The sequence below is a fragment of the Lagopus leucura genome, unplaced genomic scaffold, assembly GCF_019238085.1.
Source record: "Lagopus leucura isolate 7727_CA_CO unplaced genomic scaffold, USGS_WTPT01 Super-Scaffold_100159, whole genome shotgun sequence".
NCBI lineage: Eukaryota > Metazoa > Chordata > Aves > Galliformes > Phasianidae > Lagopus > Lagopus leucura.
Window position 1 is genome coordinate 29,757,824 of NW_024962335.1, and position 23,487 is coordinate 29,781,310.

Below are 23,487 nucleotides of genomic sequence, written 5' to 3' on the forward strand. Positions count from 1 at the left end.
ACACTGTAAACAGGCACATCTCACAGTTAAATCTAAAGCAACGGACCAGATTCTTATCTAATGCAGTTCTGTTGGAATCCCTGCACCAAAAAATCAGTGAGAAATCTCAAATCAAGGCTAGCATTCAGCTTCATGTCTCCAGTTGTCAGGTAGTAATCCCATGTTCCATGAAGGCCCATGCAGACATAGTTTCCTCTGAAATCAGTGGGACCAGACATCCAGTAGGGAACTGCTCAGTCCAGAGCAGCTGCATCTGCTCCAGCATCATAGCTGCATCTTAAGAAAGCAATAGCCTAAGCCACAGAATCACTGCATTTTCTACACCATTTGAAAACAAACATGTTGTACTTTAACAAAAAATGCTGTAACTACGTCCTTGGAGGATTGTTGTTCTGTACCAAAGAATTATTCTCCTTCCCTCCCCTCCCATCCCCCACTTCCCTCCTCTATGAATTAGTAAATGAATTTCTGCCACAAGCCCTCAAACCATATTCTTCCCAATCAAAGAGTAAAATGATACCCAAGAGAGCGAGGCAGCACAGAACCAGTGAGATCCTGCAGACAGCTAGACTGGATGGAAAGCTCCTGCCACTGCCACACACAGATGGGCACACAGAAAGCCTATGGGGGTAAAACAGGACAATACCAGAAAAGGGTATTGCATCCAAATGACACTGCTGGAAAATGTCCCCCTGGAAGTGGACAGCTGAATCATTTGCAACCAGACGAAAAAGGACGATACACAACAAAAGACAGTACATGTAATTTAATAAGTAAGCACAGATTTTTTTTTTTTTTCTGCCCCTGCACTATGAGTTTGGAAGCCATCCTTTAAGAGCAGGGTTTGTATTATGGGGGAATCCAGTGTAGGCACTTTTGGGTGAATACACTACAATCTGCATATATTTTCTGGGGAAATGAAGCCTGCAGTTTTGCTCAATGTCTGCATTTCAGTGTTTTAGCAAATGGGGGGTATAACGTGTGCCTGCAAACTCAGCCAGAATACAGATCCAAGAAGACAGGATTGTTATAACTAGTGGGTTTTTTTTGTTGTTGGGTTTTTTTTTTTTTTTTTGTAAGATGCAGTGCTACAGGGCTAAATAAAAAGCTTTTCAAAAAGTCATTGCACATAGCACAAGAATAAAGTGCTAGTCCCAGCAGTAGCCGCACAGCCGGTATCTACATTGTACAACAATTGCACAGCTCAAATCGTGACTATGAAAGGACGGCCTGAGCAGCAGGTGGGATGGGGGGATGGCAGGGGAGCCCATACCTGAGCACCTCTCTAGCCAATCCATCTGTTCATCAGTCATGTCACACGAGCTGTTCCCCGGCAAGGAACATCCAGAGGAACAGAGAAGCTAGAAATGCAGGTCCCAGGCAGAGAAAGCAGCTGGCAGGCATCTGTAATTGAATTCCAGGAGGACTTGGTCTATTTTTAAAATTCTCTGTAGGTTGGCTTTTTCACTTTTTTTTCCCCCCACAGGTGAACATTTCCAAAACTCGACACAATTTTAAAGTTTCATTACATACTTCTATGAGTTCCTGCACCATGTAAAATCCTGCGAGAGCAGCAGCGCACGAGTTGTCAAGGGCCTGATTTTAAAACTCTGCACTAGGGAGGGAGAAAATGAATCAGTCCTACCTTTAATTATATACTGTGAGGGTAAAGAGCTTCTTTTCTTCTACAGCGCATACTCATAAACCTCTCATACTACACTTACAGCCTAAGCCAGAGTGACACTGGTTTTCTATCAGCTCAAAAATAAAACAAATTCCACTGTTGTTATAGATACGCCATATTTCAGCAGTATCTTCTAGCCCATGGCTTTCAGGGTATACTGATAGCCAAGGAACGAAGTCCTACAAACCATCAAGATGTGAAGAATCTCTTTATGTTTTTTCCATAAGTGGTATCTGAAGGACATGTTTTCACTCAACCAGACTAATGTCATACAAAGCCACAAGCAGTGCTAACCAGTACTTCTGACTTGCTTTTGTTTGTAAGCACTCTAACCTGCTCGAGTTGCTTTAGAGCTTTCTGCATCTTTAGAGCTCCTCTACCTGCTATAGTGCCTGTTAGATGATAAATGGAGCCCCAGTGTTCTTGCACAGCTTTCAAGAACAGCTGCCATCATTTCTGAGAGGGAGCACGTTGCCAGACTTGACAGTCAAAGACTTCTGTCTCTGCTCACCTTTTTGAGCACTGCCTTAGCTCCTTAGCTCTGCAAGCAGGTAATGATGCAGGGTCTAGGACCACTTCCTTACTCATCCTTGGACGGATTAGCAATGCATGGGTGAAAAGATCCTAACTGCAGCTTGGAATGGCTGCCATGGAGTACTATGAGCTGCTATTAGAGCTGCAGAAGAGTTGGAGTTCTCAATTCAACCACAGCACACACCAGTCTGAGCTATACCCATTTATTTTTTGAGTTGCTGCAGCAAGTTAAATTCTGTGATGATAATGAGCAGACACTGACCGCACCACCAACTCATTAAATCAATTCAGTATCCACTCGTTAGCAAACACATTTGTGCAGTCTGGATTTAAGACTCACTGGCTATCAAAAATGTAGCACAGGATATTTGTTGCAGTATAATTTGTATTATTTTCTTCCCATTTGTGTAAAACGATCATTATCTAGCTGCAGCATGCCTCCCCCTGTCTTCTCATAGTGGTAGATTATTCAGAAAAAACTGTAAGTTTTAGAAAAAGAGTCGAAAGATAAAGTTCACCTCGTTGCAGGGCAGGGTTATGTAACTACACATCACAATGTATATTTAAACATCAGTATGTTAACTGTGTATATAGAGATGAGGGGAAAGAACAGAGAAAGACAAATAGAAAGGAGGAGAAAAATCTGCACTAAACACCAGGAGAAAAAAAAAAATTGTGATGGTTACTACTAAGAAAGTGACTTAACAATAACTTCCTCTTGGAAATATAATAAATACAGGATAATAGAACATGTGTCATATAAAGTGGTATTATTTGCTGAATATTCCCCAAATGTACAACCAATGTACCTGATCCTATCAAGCAACACTGAATTTTGTTGCAAGTGCAGCTTTGTAGAACGACTTTTCTTACTATACTGGTGGCAGGGGAAATGTTTAAGCAGAAAATGTTTTGACTGCCACGCAATCAGACTGCCTGCAAACAGTATACCGTGGCCCTAAGAAAGCAGAGAAGATTTAGCACAGCTGACTGTTTCAGAGGGTTTGACTTCTTACCAGTTCCTGGGCAACAATGTCATTCCTTTCAGAGGTAAGACAACCAGCAGTAGGTTTTAGCAGAGGGGAACAACGAATTATCTGAAGGTATTTTGGAGAAAAGATGGGGTGAAGACCGCAGGTTGGGGATGGAGGATCACTTCTTTCAGTTCTGTTTTGTCGTTTTGTTCTTTAACTGCTTATTAATGAAAACTGCTGCTTTAATTTTAATCTGTTCCAGTTCCTACCAGGCTTTTCTTCCCCCCCTGCAGTCACAGGACCTTCTTTTTGCAGAGGACTGAATGAAAGGCAGGAGGTTTACAGCAGGAACGTTCGCAACTTCATACAGACACCCCTATGTAATGCCTCTAGGGAGCCTCGCATAGAAAATAATTTATGAGAAGCACGCAGAGGCCACCTGCATGCACCAACTTCAGCGTCTGCAAAGCTGCAGCCTCTGCCAGAGCTGTCAGCCTCCCCACGACCGACCTGTCCGTCACACGGAAACCTGACGAGTCAGCTCTGCTGCTGCGAGGCTGCTTGCAGAGGCAGGCGAGACGAGGAGCAAAGCCCTCTGCAAAACAGCAACAAAACCTTTCTCTGTGATCTTTTGGCAAAGGGAGGGCAGGGGAGAGCGAGGAGAGTTCGCTGTTTGTTTCCTTTTGTTGCTGCTGCTGCTGCGTGAGCCAGGTTACATAACGCTTAATTTCAGGCTCCTTTCGGTGGCACGATGATGTATACACGATGCAAATATCCTCGCTGGAATTACAGGAGCAATTTATCAATTCATGTGCGGCTAATCAACCCATTTGCTTTCTAGTGTGTAACAGCGACAGCTTATCTCATGCAGACTCACGATCGTTCGGCGCAGTCTAATTGAATTTCAGGGCCAGGAGCGTTGCACGCCACGTGACGGCCCACCGAGCGGTGCCAGACACTGCAGGCGTTACATAATCACGCGCGGCGGCTGCCCGGGGAGGGCCGTGCTCCCTCGCCTCATCGCCTTGGCGGGCGGCCTCTCCTCGCTCATGCCCTGCAGCCTCAGCCCGCACACACCGCTCACATGGACGGTCACATGTTTTGGAGACGGGAAGGGCACCGCTCCCCCCACCAGTCAAAACTGCTTGTTAAATCGGCAAAGGAGATTAGAGTGGGTGAAGATAGGTGCGGCATCCGAGGGAGCACCTGGCTCCCCGCCGCCTCGCCTCGTGACAGGGGAGCTGCAGGAGATGGGCATCCCACACAAACAGGGGTGCTCCCACAGAGCTCAGGATGCGGCCTTGGTGTTGGTCTGGGAACTGGCAAGCCTCCATGAGGGCCAACAGCTGACTGGCAGAGCCTCGCCCCTGGCAGCCGGCAGCCAGGCCCCTGCTCCATCCAGCCCCTGAGCACGTGCAGGGAGGTCAGGGTAACTCCCCTCCTCTGCCTGGCACGTCCTGATCACGCTGGGTATGACTCACCTGAAGGGATTTTCCACAAACGAGGTGGGCGCTGTGTAATAAGGGATATATATTAACTGCAGGGAATAAAAATGTGTGTTCCTCCCCACATCAGAGACACGGACTAGATGCACTTCAGGCAATGGGATTCCGACCAGTTTCACCATCTGCAGATCTGCATTGCCAAATATAAAAGCCGCAGATCACAGCTGAGGGCTGGAGGAGCACGGGGTTAGCACGCATCCCAGCTCGCGCCAGCCCCATGTCAACATCCAGCTTACTGAGTTGGAAGCTGCTGACCATCCCACCCACCTGCATCTTCAGTGCCTTGACACCACAGGGTGGTCTGCGAGGAATGGTGCCATGTACAGGTCCCTGTGCTTTGTCTACCCTTGGACTGCAAGTTTTTAGAGCCACCTTGACCCAGAATTCTTTCTTCAGGAGAACAGGCACTGCAAATGCAGCTAGCCAGCACAGCAGGACAGGGCTTTGAAATCCGTACGACACAAGCAGTGAATCTTTTCATGTATGCCAACATTTCAGCAAATAAAAAAGGCATGTCTTTTCCCACTAGAAGCCAACTTCAGAACAAGAATTTATGCAGATAATCCAGAGCCAAGTTACTAAATCAGTGTTTGTTAAGACATTTGTTCAACAAATCTTTCATTCACAAAGCCCAGGAGCATGTTGTCTGTTTGATTTAAGGAGGAGAGAAAATGGGCACCAAACCAATTGCTAAGTTCTGCACTGTCATACAGAAAGTCCAGGTTATACTGTCAGAGAGACCTTTGAAGGTGAGTCATTTGGTTCTCTGGAGAGAAGCCCAAAACAGGAGATAGCCAGTGATAACTTGAAAGTAACCTTTGCTGCCCTGACACATCCCACTGCATTGAGATAATGTGAGGAGTGCATGGCCCAGGCAGTGGCTCAGCATAAAAAGCAATGCCATATTCAAGTAGCCCATCAGAGGGGAGATCAGTTCCCTCACATTGTCCTTCACAATCCCATCTCACAGCATAAAAATCTAGACTGAGGTCAGTCCTAGACCCGAACACACGGTGTCTACCAAGTCAGAAACAGACATTAGTGCAACATATATAATCACCGATTTGAGAAAAAATAAGGCAGTTTCCCCAGGGTGGCTCATGCTCGAGTCAGATGGGCACTGTAACTTGTTGTAGCTGCACATGTGCTTTTCTAGCAAGAACGCGTTTGAAAGAGCCCCTTTGTGCACAGCTGCAGCTGCCCAGCGGCTGGTTTGCCACCTCCTGTGGCTTTGGAGGCCCCTACTGGAAGTTGGAGATGTACGTGCACTGTACAGTCCGGGGCAATAAAGCAGCTCCTTTTCGTCTGGCAAAGCTGCAGCATGAAATTAATAGTTCAGGATTGTGTAGAGGGCTTGAGAAAACACGTTTAATTTACCCTGATTTTATTACCTCACAGTTTTCAAGTGGGGCAATGCCCCAGCTGGCTGAATAGTAAAATCACACTGCATAGGGCTTAGCAGCAAAACAGACAGATAGTGATCAAAGTGCTGAACTCAAGACGCAGAAGCCATAAACTGTTGGCTAGTTCAAAAGAAAACATTATCCCAGCAACGTTTCCTTTCCTGCTCTCAAATAAAGTCTGTCTTCAGCTAAAAATCAGAATGAAACAGAGAAAAGGAAGAAGTGTGCAAAAAATGGGAAAGACAGAGATGGTTTAAGAAATCAAGGGAACTATTTTTTTCCAGTCTCAAATCGTTCAGAGTTCAAGAAGTGGTTTAAATATACGTTGAATTTAATTCAATGTATATTTAATTCAAAGTCTGTATCAACTACTTCACTACTTTGCTAAGTTCACTTTTCATTTTTTAAACAGGAAGTAAAATTCCCTGTTTTTAGATTACCTGGGGGTCTAGAATTTATTACTGAGAAAAAAAACCAAGCTCTTTCAGTATCATAAATATAGAAAATAAACAGCTTCATTTTAGTCAAGTGCCTATCTGTAGACCACACTCTGGAGAGCCAGCCCTTCCAACCAGAACCTCCCAGTGCATGAGGTAAGACCCCAGAAAGAGCCAGTTCATCCGCGCCCTCCTAATCCTAGTTCAACACGTGTGCTATGCACGCTAAAATGCAGCCAGCACTGCTCTCATTTGACTCCCTTTCCCTTGGCTGTGTGGCATAGCAGGTTATTTGCACACACAAACAGAAATAGGTAGCACTCTGCCCAGACTTCTGCAATACAAATTACTTGTTTCTGACTAATCACATCACAGACCAAAGTAATCTTTTAAACTTGTTACTCTGGCTGTTGTTGTTGTTGCTTTTTTCTTTTTTTTTTTTCTTTTCCTTCCACACAGATATTTCCACACATAGCAACAGAACAAAAATCCAAACCCAAAAAACCCAAATATCAAAACCCGAGTTTTTCCCGTCCACAATGTTTTTCACTGCAGGAATACCTCAATGTGAAGAAAGAGAAGGAAAATATATAGCTTAAACTGTTCAAATCGCACTTTTTTAAAGGGCTGTCTGAGTCCTTATGGTCAATCTTATTTTGAGAGTTAAAATTAGTACCTGACCAAAAGGCAACGAGCAGGACAAATTTAATAAAGACTGAGACATAACCACAGCAATCCTCTGTGCTACACCGATTAAAATTTACTGACCATTACCCACTTCACTGCCAGCAGAGAATTACCACTGTTATTTCTTCTGCCTCACAAAAGCAACCTAATTAATAAGGGTTTCTTCACAAAAATCTAGGAAACTCAGGCTGCATATTCTCTGTTCCTCGGCAACATTTCCAGCCGCTTCGAAAAGCCTGCTCTGACTAATAAAAGAGGAAGAATTTCACAAGTATGTCTAGCATTTGTTTAAATGCAAAGAATTTTATTTTTAGAGAGCCACAGTCAAACTTTGTATATTTAAAACAGTTTGATTTTCAAAAAGGTTAAACTGAACCCAGAAGAGTAGCCTTGAGAAAGCCTACAGCTGAGAACTTCTCATTCGCTGCAGCTGAGAAAACTCCTAGTTCAAACGAGGTTTAGTCCTTATGCTCTCTTAGGGTTCAGCTCTGAACACTATGTATGATCAGGGTCCCTCATGTCACACTTTTCTTAATGGCTAGATTAGCAACAAGTATTTCTCCACTGTCTTGCCTCCAACTCCAAGTTGTTTCACTGGTGTCAGTAAGATTCTTCATATTAGACAACCTTAGAACTCTAGCTTATAGACATTTCTTTGGCACCTGAGAGTGACTGGCACTCAGTCCTACTGGACATGGGGCTAATGGGACATCAACTGCTACGATATAAAGCCAAAGAGTCCAAAAATCAGTTTTCTGCAAGAAAGAAGGAAGGTAGCAAAAACAAAAAGAGGGGGGTGAGGGGGTAGGGATGAAAGGAATATAAGGAGACGCCACTCAATAACTCCTCAATACTTAGATATAAAATGATTTGGGCAACTCTGTCAAGAGGGATTTCTAATGTAGTAAGGTCCTCCCCCCAATTCAAGTGATAGCTCTGCATCTGGAGTTATCAAGAGTGGTCCAAACGTTAAGAGACAGCATCCTTGTCTCATGACTCAGCCAGAGAGCCAGTACACCCTCTCCCTGGCATCCACACAGCGTCAGCACATTATACTTGTGACTGTTCACAGCAGAAGGCATTCACACATGTGCCCTCCGAATGAGACCTGAGTGACGGCAAAACTGCAGTGGGAAGAAAATGGATTAATCAGGCTTCACTGTCAAGGTGTCATGTGCTGCCCGTGGAAAACTGCTGCACAGTAAACAAGGAAATCAAGGCACAACCTACACAGAGTATTCATTGCCGCAGACTCAAAGAACACTTTCAAGCTCTGTCCAACAAAAAGCTCTCTGCAAAAAGCCTCGGGGTCAAAGTGACACCAAGACAATTAAGCTCATAATCCTCAAGGTAATCACCAACTCCAAAACAGCTCCCTCATTGAACAGCCTGGTCAACACAGATCATTTAGATATTCTTGTCTTTTCCTGGGGAACTCCAAAGGTCAGGTAACCAAAAATGAACCAGGCTTTCTTTTAAGTAAACAAACACATGCATAGTTCAGTAAAGCATATTTCAGGCTCTGGGATTTGTAGAATCAAAACTTGAAGAACAGATACTCTAGAGGCTCAAAGAAATCCCAAATTAACTACTTGTAATTACAAAATCTCGTGATTTTCAAGCCAGATCTCGTGATTTGTTTGCAGCCTGACTCAGGGTTTTCAATGCTTAGAGTTGGCAACTCTGACTAAGCAGGGATATGAAATAAGAGCGAGAGTGACTACCCGCCAGGCTTCTGTTTTCCTGGGACAGAAGACAAAGCAGCTCTGACAATTCCAGCTGGCAATACCATCCAGGCACTCCTCCAAGGCCAAACACACTGGATAAAATCCTCATCAGACAAAAAAACTGTATCAGAAGCAGTTACTGTTGTTGCTTAAAAGCTGTTTTCTTAAGTTCAATATCCATATATTTTCCTTGAAAGGATGAAGGGGGTGGAAGGGAAGAGTTGGGCCACAGTATCGACAAATCGCTTGCCAAATGTCATTAGCGATGAAGTCCCTTACAAATTATATCAGTATGAAACAAATCAGAAAACAGTGAGTTTCCATTTCCTCCTCACATCTGGCTAGACAGAGACTTCAAGACAAGCTTTCATCTATAGTTCGGTGTCAACCCTCCTGTGCTTCTTGCTTAGTGTGGCAGGGGTGTTAAGCAAGTAATTGCCATCATTAAAAAGAAAAATAGCTTGATCACTCCTGCTCCCCATCCCTGTCAAATACTGACTCCTTCATTAGGCTTCCCCAGAGCCATTTCAATACACTCTGCTCATCTTCTCCCTGCTCCAGATAGAGGTAGGAGGCTCCAGATGGGGCCTGTCTCCAGCCACGGCTGTTGCACCTTCCTGAGTGATGCCTAACCCTGAGCCAATAACCTCAAGCATCTCCACCAAGATGGTATCTGACAAGATGCTCTGGACTGTAATGGGTCTCAAATGTCCACCTTCTAGTAGCACTCAGCCCCCCCCACCTGCTCATGGGGAAACAAAAAGAGGGCAAGTGCAGTGAGAAGCTAGGAAGAAGGGCCTTTCTGCTTCTTACTGCTTTTGCTTCCCCTAGAAAGGCAAGAGAGTATCTGAAAGAAATGTGCCCTTAGTTCTTCGTGTTTTGACAGAGAAAACCAAATAATACCATAAACAGAGTTTTTCTATAGAAACTCAGCTCCTGAAACACTTTACTGAGCTGTAAATCTTTGACTAAAGCATTTATGTAACACCATCTATTCACGCTGCCCTAACTAACCTTAACTAACCATTCCATTATAATGAGTCCATTATCCCCTGCTTTATTGTATTTTTTCTTAAAACAGAGATCAAAGATTTGGATCTAGTGGCATCATGCCGATTTCATTTTTATTACTGGCTCCCTAGGTCTATCATAAATATTCATTGGCCATCCTTAATACAATGCATTGAATTCTGCTCACTGCTATCACTGGTGCAATTGCAAACTACAAACAGGGCTGTTGCTCAAACATATTAAATAAAGCAACTGCAAATTTCTGACAGTCAACAACAACAACAACAACAAAAAACACCACAAAACAAAACAACCCTTCCCCCTTCCAAGGAAATTCAAGGCTGAAGGAGACATTTTCTCTCACCCCCTCCACAACTGCAGACATTTGACTGCTGTGGGAGGTTGTCTGTGCAGCAGCAGCAGCAGCAGCAGCAGCTGACCTGCTCCCACAGACAGGAGGCATTTTTGAGAAGTCCACAGTTGCCACACAGTGGTCTCTGTGATAATGCAGCATTATACTGTGTTCGTCAGGATAAACAAAAAATGTTCCTCGATAGAGATATAAAAACTGCTCAGAAACGTGGACTTGATGCATAGCAGCTATTGCTTTTAAATATTAGTTAATGGGGGTGGGGATAGAAATATCCCATCATTCAGTCAGCAAAAAGTTTGATGCATATTTTTCTTGTAACACCCAAGAACAACTGCAGATATCCCAAACTTCAGGATGCTGCAATTTGTTTCTTCTCCCATACTCATCACTCCCACATTCCATGCAACTCCTCACCGCAGTGCAGCTCTCTCAGCATGAGGCAGGCAGGCGAGAGAAACACGAATTGTACCTGTGTGCTTTGCTCCTGCTCGATGAATAAACACAGACACAGGCTTCTTGGGATGTCATCTGGACAGTTTATCCAATCACCAATTGCTAAAATTGGTTGGCCAAAGGAATTGCATTTATCTCCATGTTAAGTGACTATTAGATCATTAATACGTATAGAATCATAGAATCATAAAATCCTTAGAGTTGAAAGGGACCACTGACGCTGTTAAGTCCAATTCCCCTGCAAGGAACAGGGACACCACAGCTAGATCAGGTTGCTCGAGGCCTTATCCAGCCTTACCTTTAAAGTCTCCACAGATGGGGCAACCACCACATCTCCGAGTAACCTGTTCCAGTGCCTCCCCACTCTCACTGTAGAAGATTTTTTCTTTATATCCGTCATAAATCTACACTCTCTGAACTTGAAGCCATTTACTCTTGTACTATCGATACAGACTCTACTAAAGAGTCTGTCCCCTTCTTTCCAGTAGCTCCCTTTTAGATACTGAAAGGATCTATCAGGTCAACTTGCAGCCTTCTCTTCTCCAGGCTGAACAGCCCCAGCTCTCTCAGCCTGTCCTCATAGGAGAGATGTTCCATTTGTTGGATCATTTTTTGTGGCCCTCCTCTGGATGCACTCACAGATGCAGGTCTACGTCTCTCCTGTACTGAGGACTCCACATCTGGATGCAGCACTCCAGGTGAGGCCTCACCAGCACAGAGAAGAGAGGCAGGATCACCTCCCTCAGCCTGCTGGCCATGCTTCTTTTGATGAAGCCTGGGACACAGTTGGCTTTCTGAGCTGTGAGGGCATATCAGACACTCTGTATTCTTTTAAAAACAAAGCAGTGTTGTAGGACACGGAATGCACATTCAGATATTTATGTTCTAACGTGACTCAACCACAGAGGTAGTATACTGCTCATTGCAAAATAAGATGCCACAGGAATATATCATCTAAAATAAATATTTATATTTATGCATAGGAATATATTCTCAAACAAAACTCCATAAATCTGAAGATGAGAACCATACGATAGAACTGCTGACTCAGTTTATTTATTAACCTACAACATACCTTTGGTCATTTATCTACCCCCTTGCCAATCCCGTATCTGCTAGAAACTTGTATTAAATTCCTAAAAATCTTTTACTGCTTTGGTCATGATTTAAAATACATAAATAAAACCAGACCAAAATAAAGCCTCGATTGTGATGCCTTCATGGTGTAGAATTTGATTCAAATACACATATAGTGGAATCTTTAGTGAAATCCATCCCACAATAAAAATCCTACTGTAGTTTCTTACATGTAGGATCCTGTTAAGCTTCAGCAATTTTGTGCCTGAGTAAGGTGACATGAATCATATTCAGAGGTCTGTGAAGGTCTCAATTGTTAAAAGCTTCCTTCCCTTGCACTCTTTTCTATTTGTTTTTAACTAAAAAACAATATTAATAGAAAAGGATACCTAACACTTCACAATTTTTAGGATCTCCTTGCTGGTTTTGCTGTTCTTCACATCAGACCCACAGAAGGGAATTCATATGAAAAAAGGAGAAAACCAGGAGTATCCTTTTATCACAAACACTATATAGACAGGAAATTACAGAGCAGGGACATACGAAGTTCAGAGCAAGGTTTGTTACTGCTTTGCTTGTTGCCGCATCTACACAAAAGAAAATACTGTATGGTACCAGAGGCTCCTTTAGAGGAAATATATTATATGCCAGAGGGCAGATGACACAAGTTCCAAAACAATTTATCAATCAGGATGTGGGGCTTAATATTTCTGAAACTAATCTGGAGAACAACATATCACATTCTGAGAAAATGAAAAATAAATACGTGCTACTGAGAGGCTGAGAGCTTTACAAAGAAATGTATTTACAACTGTGTCTTCTCAGCCTTGGTATCTGCCACTGGATGTGTTTACGACTTGGAGAAGAATAAATAAAAAATATGAAACAAAGAAAAATAAGTGCCAGTGAGCTGAGTTTAAAAGCACCTTTAAGTCTCCAGAGATAACACATTTGGATGACAGTGACAGTTAATAATTACGTATTAAAAAGAGGGCAGCATCATGAAAGCACCCAATCCCATAAAATAGTTAGAGATATTTCACTCCCATGGCAGCATATTCAAGAGCTCATCTTTCACTGAATCAGGCCTTTACACCTGCAGAGGTCAGAAATGCTGTCTTCTACCTGTGCTTGATAGATGATCCTGTCTAGGTGTCCAAGAACCACAAGCTCTGCTTTAAACTATGCCTGACAGAGACCACAGCAAGTGCCTCACAACTGGCCCAGGCAAGGGGCTTTGAATACAAGCAGATGATACTGAAAGTCTGGATCAAATGTTTGGGGCCTGTGACTTAGAGAAAAAATGTTTCCCCTTAAAAGGAAGCCATGCTTTTCAGAAACTGAGTAGCTGCAGTTGCAGGTTTTTGCAACAGAAGCAAAATAAATCTCCCATAAAGCGATTGGAAACCCAGCAGAATATCTGGGGATGGTCCAAAGGAATGCACACTGCAGAAGGGGTACACAAAGATGAGGGAAGTTACTTCAGAACAGTCTATTTCATGTTGTGTGTCAAAGCACCAGAAACATGCAGCAGTAACAACGTGCCCTAGTAGCTGATGGCCCGAGGCACTAAACACCACGGCTAATAATCCCTGGCTGGTACAAACAGTGGTATCATGTGCTCTGTGATATCCTCATGCTTAATTATTCTAGCTTGAAGCTGAGAAGGAGGGGAAAGTGAAACTGCATTGGTTTCTTTCACTGTAGGTTTTATTGCTTTGGCTTGTAAAATGTCAGCATATGTGTATAATGAGAAATTACCACATTCTAAGGGTCTGACCACATTTAGTGTTTAGTCTTGCATATCCGAGTGCTCTGACTCTCCTTCTGCTGAAATGACTGGCACAGAGGATTCACAGCAATAGCAAAGCTTGAATATTTCACTATGATGAATCAGCGCCACACACCAGCATCTTCATGTAAACCCTCACGCAGGTAGAGACTTTGCCCCAGCAGTGTCTGAACTTCCTGCCATGCTTGGTCACTTGACTGTTGTGGCAAATTCACAACACTGCTTTCCTGCCCATACCAACACATGTGCGGGTTGCAGCTGCCAATCTGGCAGTGCTAAAGCTGATCAAGCACTCCTCTTTCATGAGCTTCCAATTCCTCCTAGACTGCACTAATTTTCCTAAGGTAAGAGGCTTAATGCAGGATATTGCAAAAAACGTACTTTACCATCTGAAACTGAAGGGTGATTAAAAAAAAAATAAAAATCAACACGAACAGCACTGAGCTTAAATATTTTCCTACAGTATTTCGAACCTCGCATTACTGTACAAACTCACTGAGTGAGGAGAACAACCTATTGACAATAGGAAAAAAAAACAGCCTCTTGCATCATTTTTCTCTATAACAGAAATAAAGCAGACAGCAAAACTGTTGAAAAAGTAAATATGATTCCTAAGAATGTCTGCAGTGTCACTAATGCAAAACATAATGGAAATAAAGGAATTTCACATCCTTTCTTTGACACAAAATAAATGTCCTTTTAATGCATAATACATTCAGAAAATCCCCACGTGTTCAGAATTATTCCCTTTTCCCCCCACTTACTATTACCTATATATGTTATTAATCTGCACACTGCCTAATTCACAGATGCAGTGAAAAGAAAATAATCTTGAAAAATAAGATACAAAGCAATACCTACACTTTCAATTACAAAAGCTTACATGTTGGGACACTGCAGCGGCTCCCAGCAACGTCACCCAACTTCTAAGGCACACTGAGATCATTTTTCCCTGCACAAAAAGACCTGCAGTTCCACTGGCTTCAGCTTCACGGGTAGATCAATATATTTACAAATTGGGACAGTTCCTTTTGACAAAATCGTTCGAGTTTTTTCTATAGCTGCATGTGAAATGACTCAGTTTTTCTGGGATAAACTGACCAGCAGCCAACAGTGCCTATATCATGGATGTTTGCAGTGAAAAAGAAGCTGCATCAAATTTCACATGCATTTTGGTGTTGTTGCTGAAAACAGCAAGGAGAGGATAGCTTACATTTCGTAACTGAAGTGGAATACAAAAATATTAACATTCCAAAATGGAAGGCTACAAAGAAAGCTACCTCAACCATTCTGAACTGTGAAGCTAGTGCAAAAGTATTATGAGAAAGACAATATCGTTCAGGAGTTTTTCCAAAATAAAGGTGAAAAGCACAAATACATACTTCTGACAATTAAGCAGCTTATGCAGTCTTTGTTCTGCTGACACTTTAAAAATATTCAACGTTTTCAATTATTTATACTGCAATTCAACACCTAAGGCAGAAAGTAAGTATAAAGTCTGTTCAGCAGCACAAACAACCCTTGCTGAAGTGTACAGCCAAATGTGCTTTTTCTAGAAACTACCATTTGGCAGGATATGCGGTCTTGGACTCCATCATACTGTCTAATAGACTGTGACTCATTAGCACTCTGACCAGCCAATAACGTTACAGTAAACTTGTCAAATATACATGTTATCATGTATAAAACTGCACGTTTTTCCGAGAGATGCTGATCTCATTAAGAAGAAATGGTTAATCTGAAAGCTCAAGGTCAGCATGCCAAAGTGGGTTGAAATGTTGCACAACCCAACAGAATCCAATAGCTTCATCCAATTTGCTGAGGGTGGGTTTAAGTTTAGCTTCTGAACTCTCTTGGAAGCAGCTGGGAGCACTCACCGCTCTGGGCCCACCTGCTCTGTTGCATGGACAGTTGCTTTCAGAAGGGCAGCAAGGAAATTTTAAGATTTCCATTAGCTCCAGTCACTTGCAAAGTGCATTGCTGGCAACGGCCTACATCTCTCAGGTGCTTCTGAAAATGTTCTCCACATTCTGTGACATGTAAGTATGTCTGGAGTCAGCATTCAAAAAGAAGTTAAACTGAAATCAAGTACTACGGCAAAGAACAAGAAAAAGACTTGACTAAAAACTTTAGAAATACTAGACCAAATGGTGGTATAAAAACCACCAGCAATAACAGACAAACACAGATGGGGCAGACCTAGTCCAAGGGCAGTCCTTTCACTGTTTCTCTTCTTAAACAGCCAATATAAAGTGTGCTTTTATCTATACCACATTAATTGTCTGGGCACTGCTTCACCCAAGTGCTTTAATGCTATTCTGAAAGATATTTCTGTAAGAGGGGGGCTGTAGATCAAGTTTCATTCCAGTTAGTTACCTAATCAATACAAATAGGACTAGGACATAACACAGAACTCCAGGGAGACTGTGATAATCACCTGCAATTACTTATGAAAGCCAATCAATGACCAGGAGGTTTTATGTGTCATTTATATACCTTAAATCAAACTTCTGAAATTAAACTTTGATTCCTAACACAATTAGATGTTGCAGCACTTAGCAAAACAATGCACAAGCAAGCACTGCCTCAAAGGCAAACTGCAAGTGCAACTGAGGATGAAGCAAGAGAGCATGAGCAGCACAGACCATGCAACAAGAGGAGGCTCAACAGTAGAGCTGACTCTAGGCAACGGATAAGGGACAGATTGGAAATAGCCATGAAAACGATGAAATACGCTCCTAAAGCTACCTTTTCCTCTTGCTGCTTCATCAACACAGACTACTTTACAGCAGTCAAATGAAAGAAAAGACAACAGAATGCCCGGGTCCCATACCTGGATCTTAACTATGGGAAGAAAGAGAGAGGATGATATTTGATTTCTTTTTTTTCTGATTTCTTACTGTAATTAAGTCTGCAGAAAGTGGAAGTTTACCACTGCTGTCAAATGTATCACAAAAAATATGTTCTGATGAATGATTAAGAAACCAAGGCTTTTTGTCAGAATGTCATGTGTCACGGATCATCAAGTCCAACTCCTGGCTCCACACAGGACCACCCAAAAATCTGACCATATGTCTGAAAGTATTGTCCAGATGCTTCTTGAACTCCGGATAACATTTCAGACAGTGACAAAACCATTCACTACAAGTTGGAATCATGCATTCAGCTATTCATTGTTCTATTTTTACTGTTCTGAAGTCTTTATTACAAACAACGACTCCTAAGAATATAAAGCCAGATATATACTTGCAAATCATACAGGCTTGTTTACTCGTTTATTTGCTTGCACTGATTCATTATGTTTCTCACGTGTAAAATCTATGGGATTTAAGAGAAAGCATGAAGGAGAAATTCTGTTTCCTGAAAAGCTCTTCTACCTGACATGCCTTTGCAACTCCTGGGATGGTAGTCATGAGAGGGGTCTGGGCTTACACCCCTTCATGTCCACTGCTGAGGACCAGAGGCTGGGCTGGCAGGGTGCAGAGCCCCTACAAACCAATGGAGTACGCTCCCTCTGGTGGCTTGATTTATCAGCATTCATGCAAAGGCACCAAGAGCAATTAAAACAGACATAGTTTTTGGTTTGTTTGGAATATTGTGCACTGAGGCACTGTTTTTTTCCACCTACAATTATGTTAACTTTTGGTGGGTCAGTATAACTATTTTGGAGAAGTTTGGCACTTTTTTTCATAACATGCAGTTACAAAAGAAAGGGAGTTTTTCCATGTGATGCAGTGGGATAATGGACCCAGAAAGTTAATAGAGTAAGTAAGAATAATAACAAAGAATAACGCTTCATGTGTGAAACTTACTAGGACATGAAAAAAACTCAGAACTGTCTGCTCTGGCATAACCACATTCTTCTTTTAGCTAGATTCTTTACAGGAGGGGAAGAGGAAATATATTTGCTCTGCTTGCACTGATTTGGTTGTGTCAGTACACAGAAAGGCTTATGTTTTGCTATTGCTTCTTTTGTCTTCATTTCACTGTACTGCACTGAGAGTTTTTTAATCCTGTTGGCAGGTTGCTTAGAAGCTTGGGCAACATGCTCCCATATCCATATGTTAAAATCAAAATAAAGAGTATACCATCAAAACAAAGATACTGTGAATATTCCCCATTTGTAATATATGTCTCATTTATCATAAAAGAGAAGAGTTTCTGTCTTATCACATTGTTTGACAGTACCAAAACACTTAACTGTAAAAATAAAGTCTCATACATCCAGAAATAGGCATGCATATCTGAGTCACCAAAACACTTCTTATGGCTAGATTAGGAGTAAGATAAGGATAGATTAGGAGTAAGATCTCATAGCTATCATATCTGAATGGTGGATAAGTCTGCCAGGTACAATAACATGAATGAGCACTGTTACTTTGATATGTGAGAATATTTGGGTGTAAAAGCCTGAAACAGTGAAATGGTGTGACTTTTCTCAAAGTAAAGTGAAACCCATGAACACACTTGACTAAACATGTCAGCTGTGATCAAATGAAAATAATGGCAGTGAAAGATTAGATAATAGCTGTATGATTCATCTTCATGAGTGAATAATACTGAAAGAATTTGGGCAATACTCAGAAATATGGATAAGGAAACACAAAAGGTACACAAAAAGCTTATAACCTTTAGGAAGGGAAAGCTGACATACAAGTTGAAATCTAGTTACCAACACCCAAAGCTGCAAGCAAAATAAAATGGATATTTGAAAAAGTCGTTTTTGCTGTTTTGAGAAAAAACTGGGCAATAAGGGGAAGGAAAGACAGAACAAATGTTAATGGGTTCAAGAAAAATTAAAACATTCTACAGACTGTGTCATTTCTCCACAAAACAGGCAACTCTGCTTAAAAATTATGCATTCCTGTCACTTATGTAAGCATTAGAACGTTTATGGAGCGCAAAAGTCTGGCACCACAGGCAGCGGAGAAAACTGTACAATTGCAATTAAGAAACCCAGTGCTTCTAATTGATTATCTGCTAGATAAAGTCAGATGTCAGACCAAAGGATTAGTTTCTAGAAACACATACTTCCAATACATAATAATTACATGTAGCAACACTAGCTGCAGCAAATTTATTTAGTGTTTCTTGCTTTGACTTTGAAAGTCCCTGACACAGAACTATCAATGTAAGGCAAGTAGTTTCCTTTGTTTAAATCTTACTTTCTGTCATGCTGCACTGTTTCTGAAAAACCAAATCATCTTCAAAATGCATGAGAAATTGAAATCATGACATATTCTGTTACTGCTCTAGAACCCACATTTTAATACCATTCTATTAGTCCTATATTTAAAAATAAAATGGTAGCAGTACCTCTTCCGCAAAGTTAGTTTTCTTGTCAAGCATTTCTCGTAATGTCTGAAGAATTTTAATGCAGAGCTTTTCTTCTTTCTCCATCAGCTTCTTTGTGTGATTAATCAGCCTTAAAGTAAAATATTAAACCTTAAAGAGCATTGCACATTGTTACTACGCCATGCTAAAATTTCTTCATGCAAAAATTACTCATCATTATATTTTTCCTTAAGCAAAGGAAATAAAAGTAGACAAAAGAAATCATAATTAAAAAGGCAATGGGGCTTTCAAGGTATTGTGAGTTTCTTATTACAATTTGTGATCCTTCTTGCCCATACAGAAAGCAGAATGCTACACCCACTTTTTTCTGAATGCTTCCAGATTAAGATCCAAACTTGCTCCTTTTTTCTTTATTTGAAGGTAACTATGTATTTTCATTAACTTTTATTTAAAGCTAACCAGAATTCATTGTGCTTCTTACGAACTTTAAAAGCTACAACCTTTGTACACTTTCCAACTTCAATGATGGTTGTAATAAATAATTATATAATGAGCAAATTTACTTTATAACGAGTCTACTGGATCCAAAAGGATCCCCAAAGCATTCCTAAAAACTTCACATGGAAACACTCAGAAATGCAGTTCTTTGACTGAAGCACAGCCACTGTTTACATTCACACAACTTCATGAGATTGTCTCAAGTCAGAAAACAAGGTACATGTTTGCCTCCAGCTAAAACTGTGCCAAGAGTTTGGGTTTTAGAATCCTTAAGCCAATGCCAGAAGAAGCCTTTTTATGTCTGTACAGAGCAAGTCCTAGCATAGCTGCTGTGAAAACAGAAGAAAGGAGGAAATCTGAAGGCCTTGGACAGGTTTCCTTTCTTCAATACCAGTGTTGGCTAATAGTTAATAGAACAGTGTTTGAATTAAAGCATATGATGAACACACAGCAAAGGTGCTGTGGCCACCAATTTACACAGACATTACTGGTCATAAAGCTCAAGCAGGCACCCAAAATAGGCTTGAGAGGGACGAAACAGCATCATCTAAATCTGTTCTGTAACACAATGAAACTGATTGTATTTAGAGCATTGCTAACTTTGTGTGCTAAAGCCATCTTGGACTCAATAAAAACACCATGTAGGATGTTCCCATTGTTATGTTAACCAAATTCATTAATTGTAAGTCTAAAAATACACAGATCTCAGGTCTGCAGTACTAACAATATTTTTTGAAGTTACATATTTATATCAGGGTTCTTACATTGCTCTGCAAAACATTCCTTGCTGTGCAAGTTAATTAAATCCAACAGAAACCTGCTTATTGCATTATACGCGCCACACTCAGCAGACCTCAACTTGGTTTGATACTGACTTTGAACAGGAGTTTGAGCAGAGGGAATGAGATGGAACAAGCTCCAAATCTAACTTCAGTTTTCCAAACATATGAAGTATATTGTTACAGTGCTATCTCTGCAGAATACGCAAAAAGCCAAGGAACCATGAGAGCTTCCAAATGTGTCAATTTCCCCCACATTAAGTCAGTTGAAATTAGAGTTTCTCAAGGGCAGTGAGGGCAACTCACTTGAGGATTAATAAAAAGTATTGAACAACTCTATTCCAATGCACAAATTGCAAATAAAAGATCTAGTAATTCAGGATCAGGTGGGGTGCCAGTGAAATGTATCTTAAAAAGAGCCACTGCAGTTTAAAATAAAAAGGAAATGGTTTATTTGCTTTATTAAAAAAATAAATAAAATAGCCCTGAGCACCCTTCTCCATTATGAAATCCTGAACATTCTACCACAGAAAGTCTAAGTTTCTGCTGTCAGCTTGGAGAAACTTAATAGCAAAAGTAGCCCATTAAGAAAACAGAAGTAGGCTGTTCCTGTCAGAATTTTAACAAGCTTCCAACATTCAATTTCTAGGCAGACAAGGCAAGCAATGTTCTCTCTACTCCTCTCCAGACTTGTAGATCTCTGAAAAATATAAAACATGCAGCAAAAGACCTCAATTTAAGATTTCAATATGAACTCAGACTCCTACATGCTTAAGTCACTATTGAAAATTAGAGGGGTCTCTATTGAAAAGTTTAACTTCCAGTTATCTTTTCCAAAGAAGCAAATAGGCCTCTCCTTACACCACTTACTTGGACATGAAAGCACCACATCTTATTCTGGCATCGCTCCCTTCAGGAAAAAGCAGCTCTGGACTATGCAGCACATCAACCAGCACTGAGAATTCAGCCTGCATCATGGGAGTGAACTGCTGCTCCAAGGAGGACACTACATCCTAGGAAATGAAGATGAGTATGATTTACAACTGAAGTCAGCCATGAAAACTAGAAGAACGTTGCTGTGGAGCTGCACAGTACTGCACTTCTTAACCCATACTACAGTAAAGCAACCTCCTTCTCCCCGGTTGCTCCTCAAGCTGGATGAGGAGAGGAAGGTGCCCATTACTATCCATCTTGCTGTCTTCTTTTATATTTCTCCCCTGCAATAATGCCTCTAAAACACTTAGGAACATTCAGAATGAGAGGAGGGCCACAAAGATGATCAGAGGGCTAAAGCACCTCCCCCTGAGGAACAGGCTGAGAGAGCTGGGGCTGTTCAGTCTGGAGGAGAGGAGGCTCCAGGGGGCACTTATAGCAGCCTCCCAGTACCTAAAGGGGACCTACAGGAAAGCTGGGGAGGGACTTTTTGTAAGGGATATAAAGGCACATATATAAGGAATATGTTTTTATAGTGACAGAATGAGGAGAAATGGCTTTAAACTGGAAGAGGGTAGATTTAGACTAGATATGAGGAAGAAATTCATTACTGTGAGGGTGGTGAGACACTGGAACAGGTCGCCCAGTGAGGTTATGGATGCCCCCTCCCTGAAAGCTTGAAGGCCAGGCTGGATGGGGCTTTGAGCAACCTGGTCTAGAGGGAGGTGTCCCTGCCTATAGCAGGGGGTTGGAACTAGGTGATACTAAACGTTCCTTTCAACTCAAACCGCTCTATGATTCTATGATGTTTCTATGATGGTGTGCTGGAAATGCACTGCATTCTGTATACATGATGTTAGCCTATCACCTAAAATGTTGTTTCCTGAGTATGCAGGGCACCTCTACTTATTTGAGTCCTGCTGATTTTCATAAACACCTGATGTCATTTAACCACTACCTTCACAAAATGATTTCCATGTTTTAAGTAACCTCTAGTGAAAGAAGCCTGACATAATGGTTCCTATAAACCAGAGGACCTCCCTCCATACCCCAAAAAGAACACATGACTGTGACAGGGCAGAAAGGAGATCCTTCTCTGTGGATCACTTTAGGGAACAAAAACAAAGCTCCAACCCCTCTCTACTGACTTCTGTATGAGCTGAATTCAGATCACAGATCAAAAGTCTCTCAGTGTTGACTTTACTTTGAACAGGCACCAAACAGGAGCCGAGCCCTCTGCTTCCACCACCAATAAGTTCAAGGTTCACTGTATTCCAGCACTAAAATGGCAATGAGTCTCTCTGTGGAGTTTTCCACTGCTAACCCATCACAGATAAATACACAGCTACTACCAGCCCAAGCCATTTGCTATTTTGTACCTGTAGTTTTTCTATTATGTTCCTGTAATCCCAGGCAGGCCCACCAAGAGCTTCTTTAAAACGTGGTCCGCTGCGGGCTGACATTCTCCACCCCATGGCTGCCCTCTGCACCATGTTAGAGTGACTCTTCATGAACAAGGTGTTCACCTGGCTGTCCAAATCCACCGGAATTGCAATCCCACGGTTCTTAGCTTTAAGAGAAAGAAAGAACACATCTAAAGTGAAAAAAACTTCACAGTTTTCTGCAAACCATGGCATGCAAAATCCTGATACTCTAGAAGCTGAGGGGAGGGACTGAGAGTGGGATTTCACTTTGGTAAGTTTTAAAAATAAGGATCAAAACCTAAGCTGGTAGAAATCAGCTGTTACCTAGTTAAAGACAGAGAGCTGAACCACTTAAAAGGAGCTGCAAATGGTTTCCAGTATACAGTTTCACAGGCACAGACACTTATTTTTAAAAGACAGATTATTTTTGTTACCAACTCATTAAAAAAAAATCAGATCCAGAGATACTAACAAGAGTAACAAAAAGAACATGCAGCACAGCTATTTTTTCTGTATTCAGGAGTAAATTCAAAAGTTCTTCATTCTAGCAGACATATGCACAACTTGCTAATTTATCCCATGTGCTGTTTGTTGCTTTCCTGACTATTTTTTCTCATAAAGATCTTGAGAAACCAAGTGTATACAAATTAAATTTGAAAGACTTCTTTTCTCTTCCTACAATTTCCTATACAGCCATGAGATGTTAAGTCATGAGATTCCTGGACACTACTGCAATATAACTGATAAGCAGATACAATTGGCAAATACAGATCAATAATTCGACTTCTTTTAATTTATTTTTTTCTTAGGCTTTGGTGTAAGGTGGGAAGTGATAAAAGAGAGAATAACAGAGAACAAAAAAACAACCTGGGGGAAGACTTGCTCCAATTTTTACAGAGCA

At 41.5% G+C, this 23,487-nt stretch overlaps 1 protein-coding gene across 3 annotated transcripts in view; it reads right to left on the reverse strand.

The window, feature by feature from the left end:
* Positions 1-23,487, reverse strand: part of ITPR2 (inositol 1,4,5-trisphosphate receptor type 2) — a 266,121-nt gene that overhangs the window by 101,232 nt on the left and 141,402 nt on the right. For all 3 annotated transcript variants that reach the window (XM_042889533.1, XM_042889531.1, XM_042889534.1), the window contains 3 exons: positions 22,542-22,732; positions 21,100-21,242; positions 18,974-19,082 (listed from right to left, as the gene is read on the reverse strand). In XM_042889533.1, the coding sequence (XP_042745467.1) occupies positions 18,974-19,082; positions 21,100-21,242; positions 22,542-22,732 (443 nt within the window). The remainder of the gene's footprint in view (positions 1-18,973; positions 19,083-21,099; positions 21,243-22,541; positions 22,733-23,487) is intronic.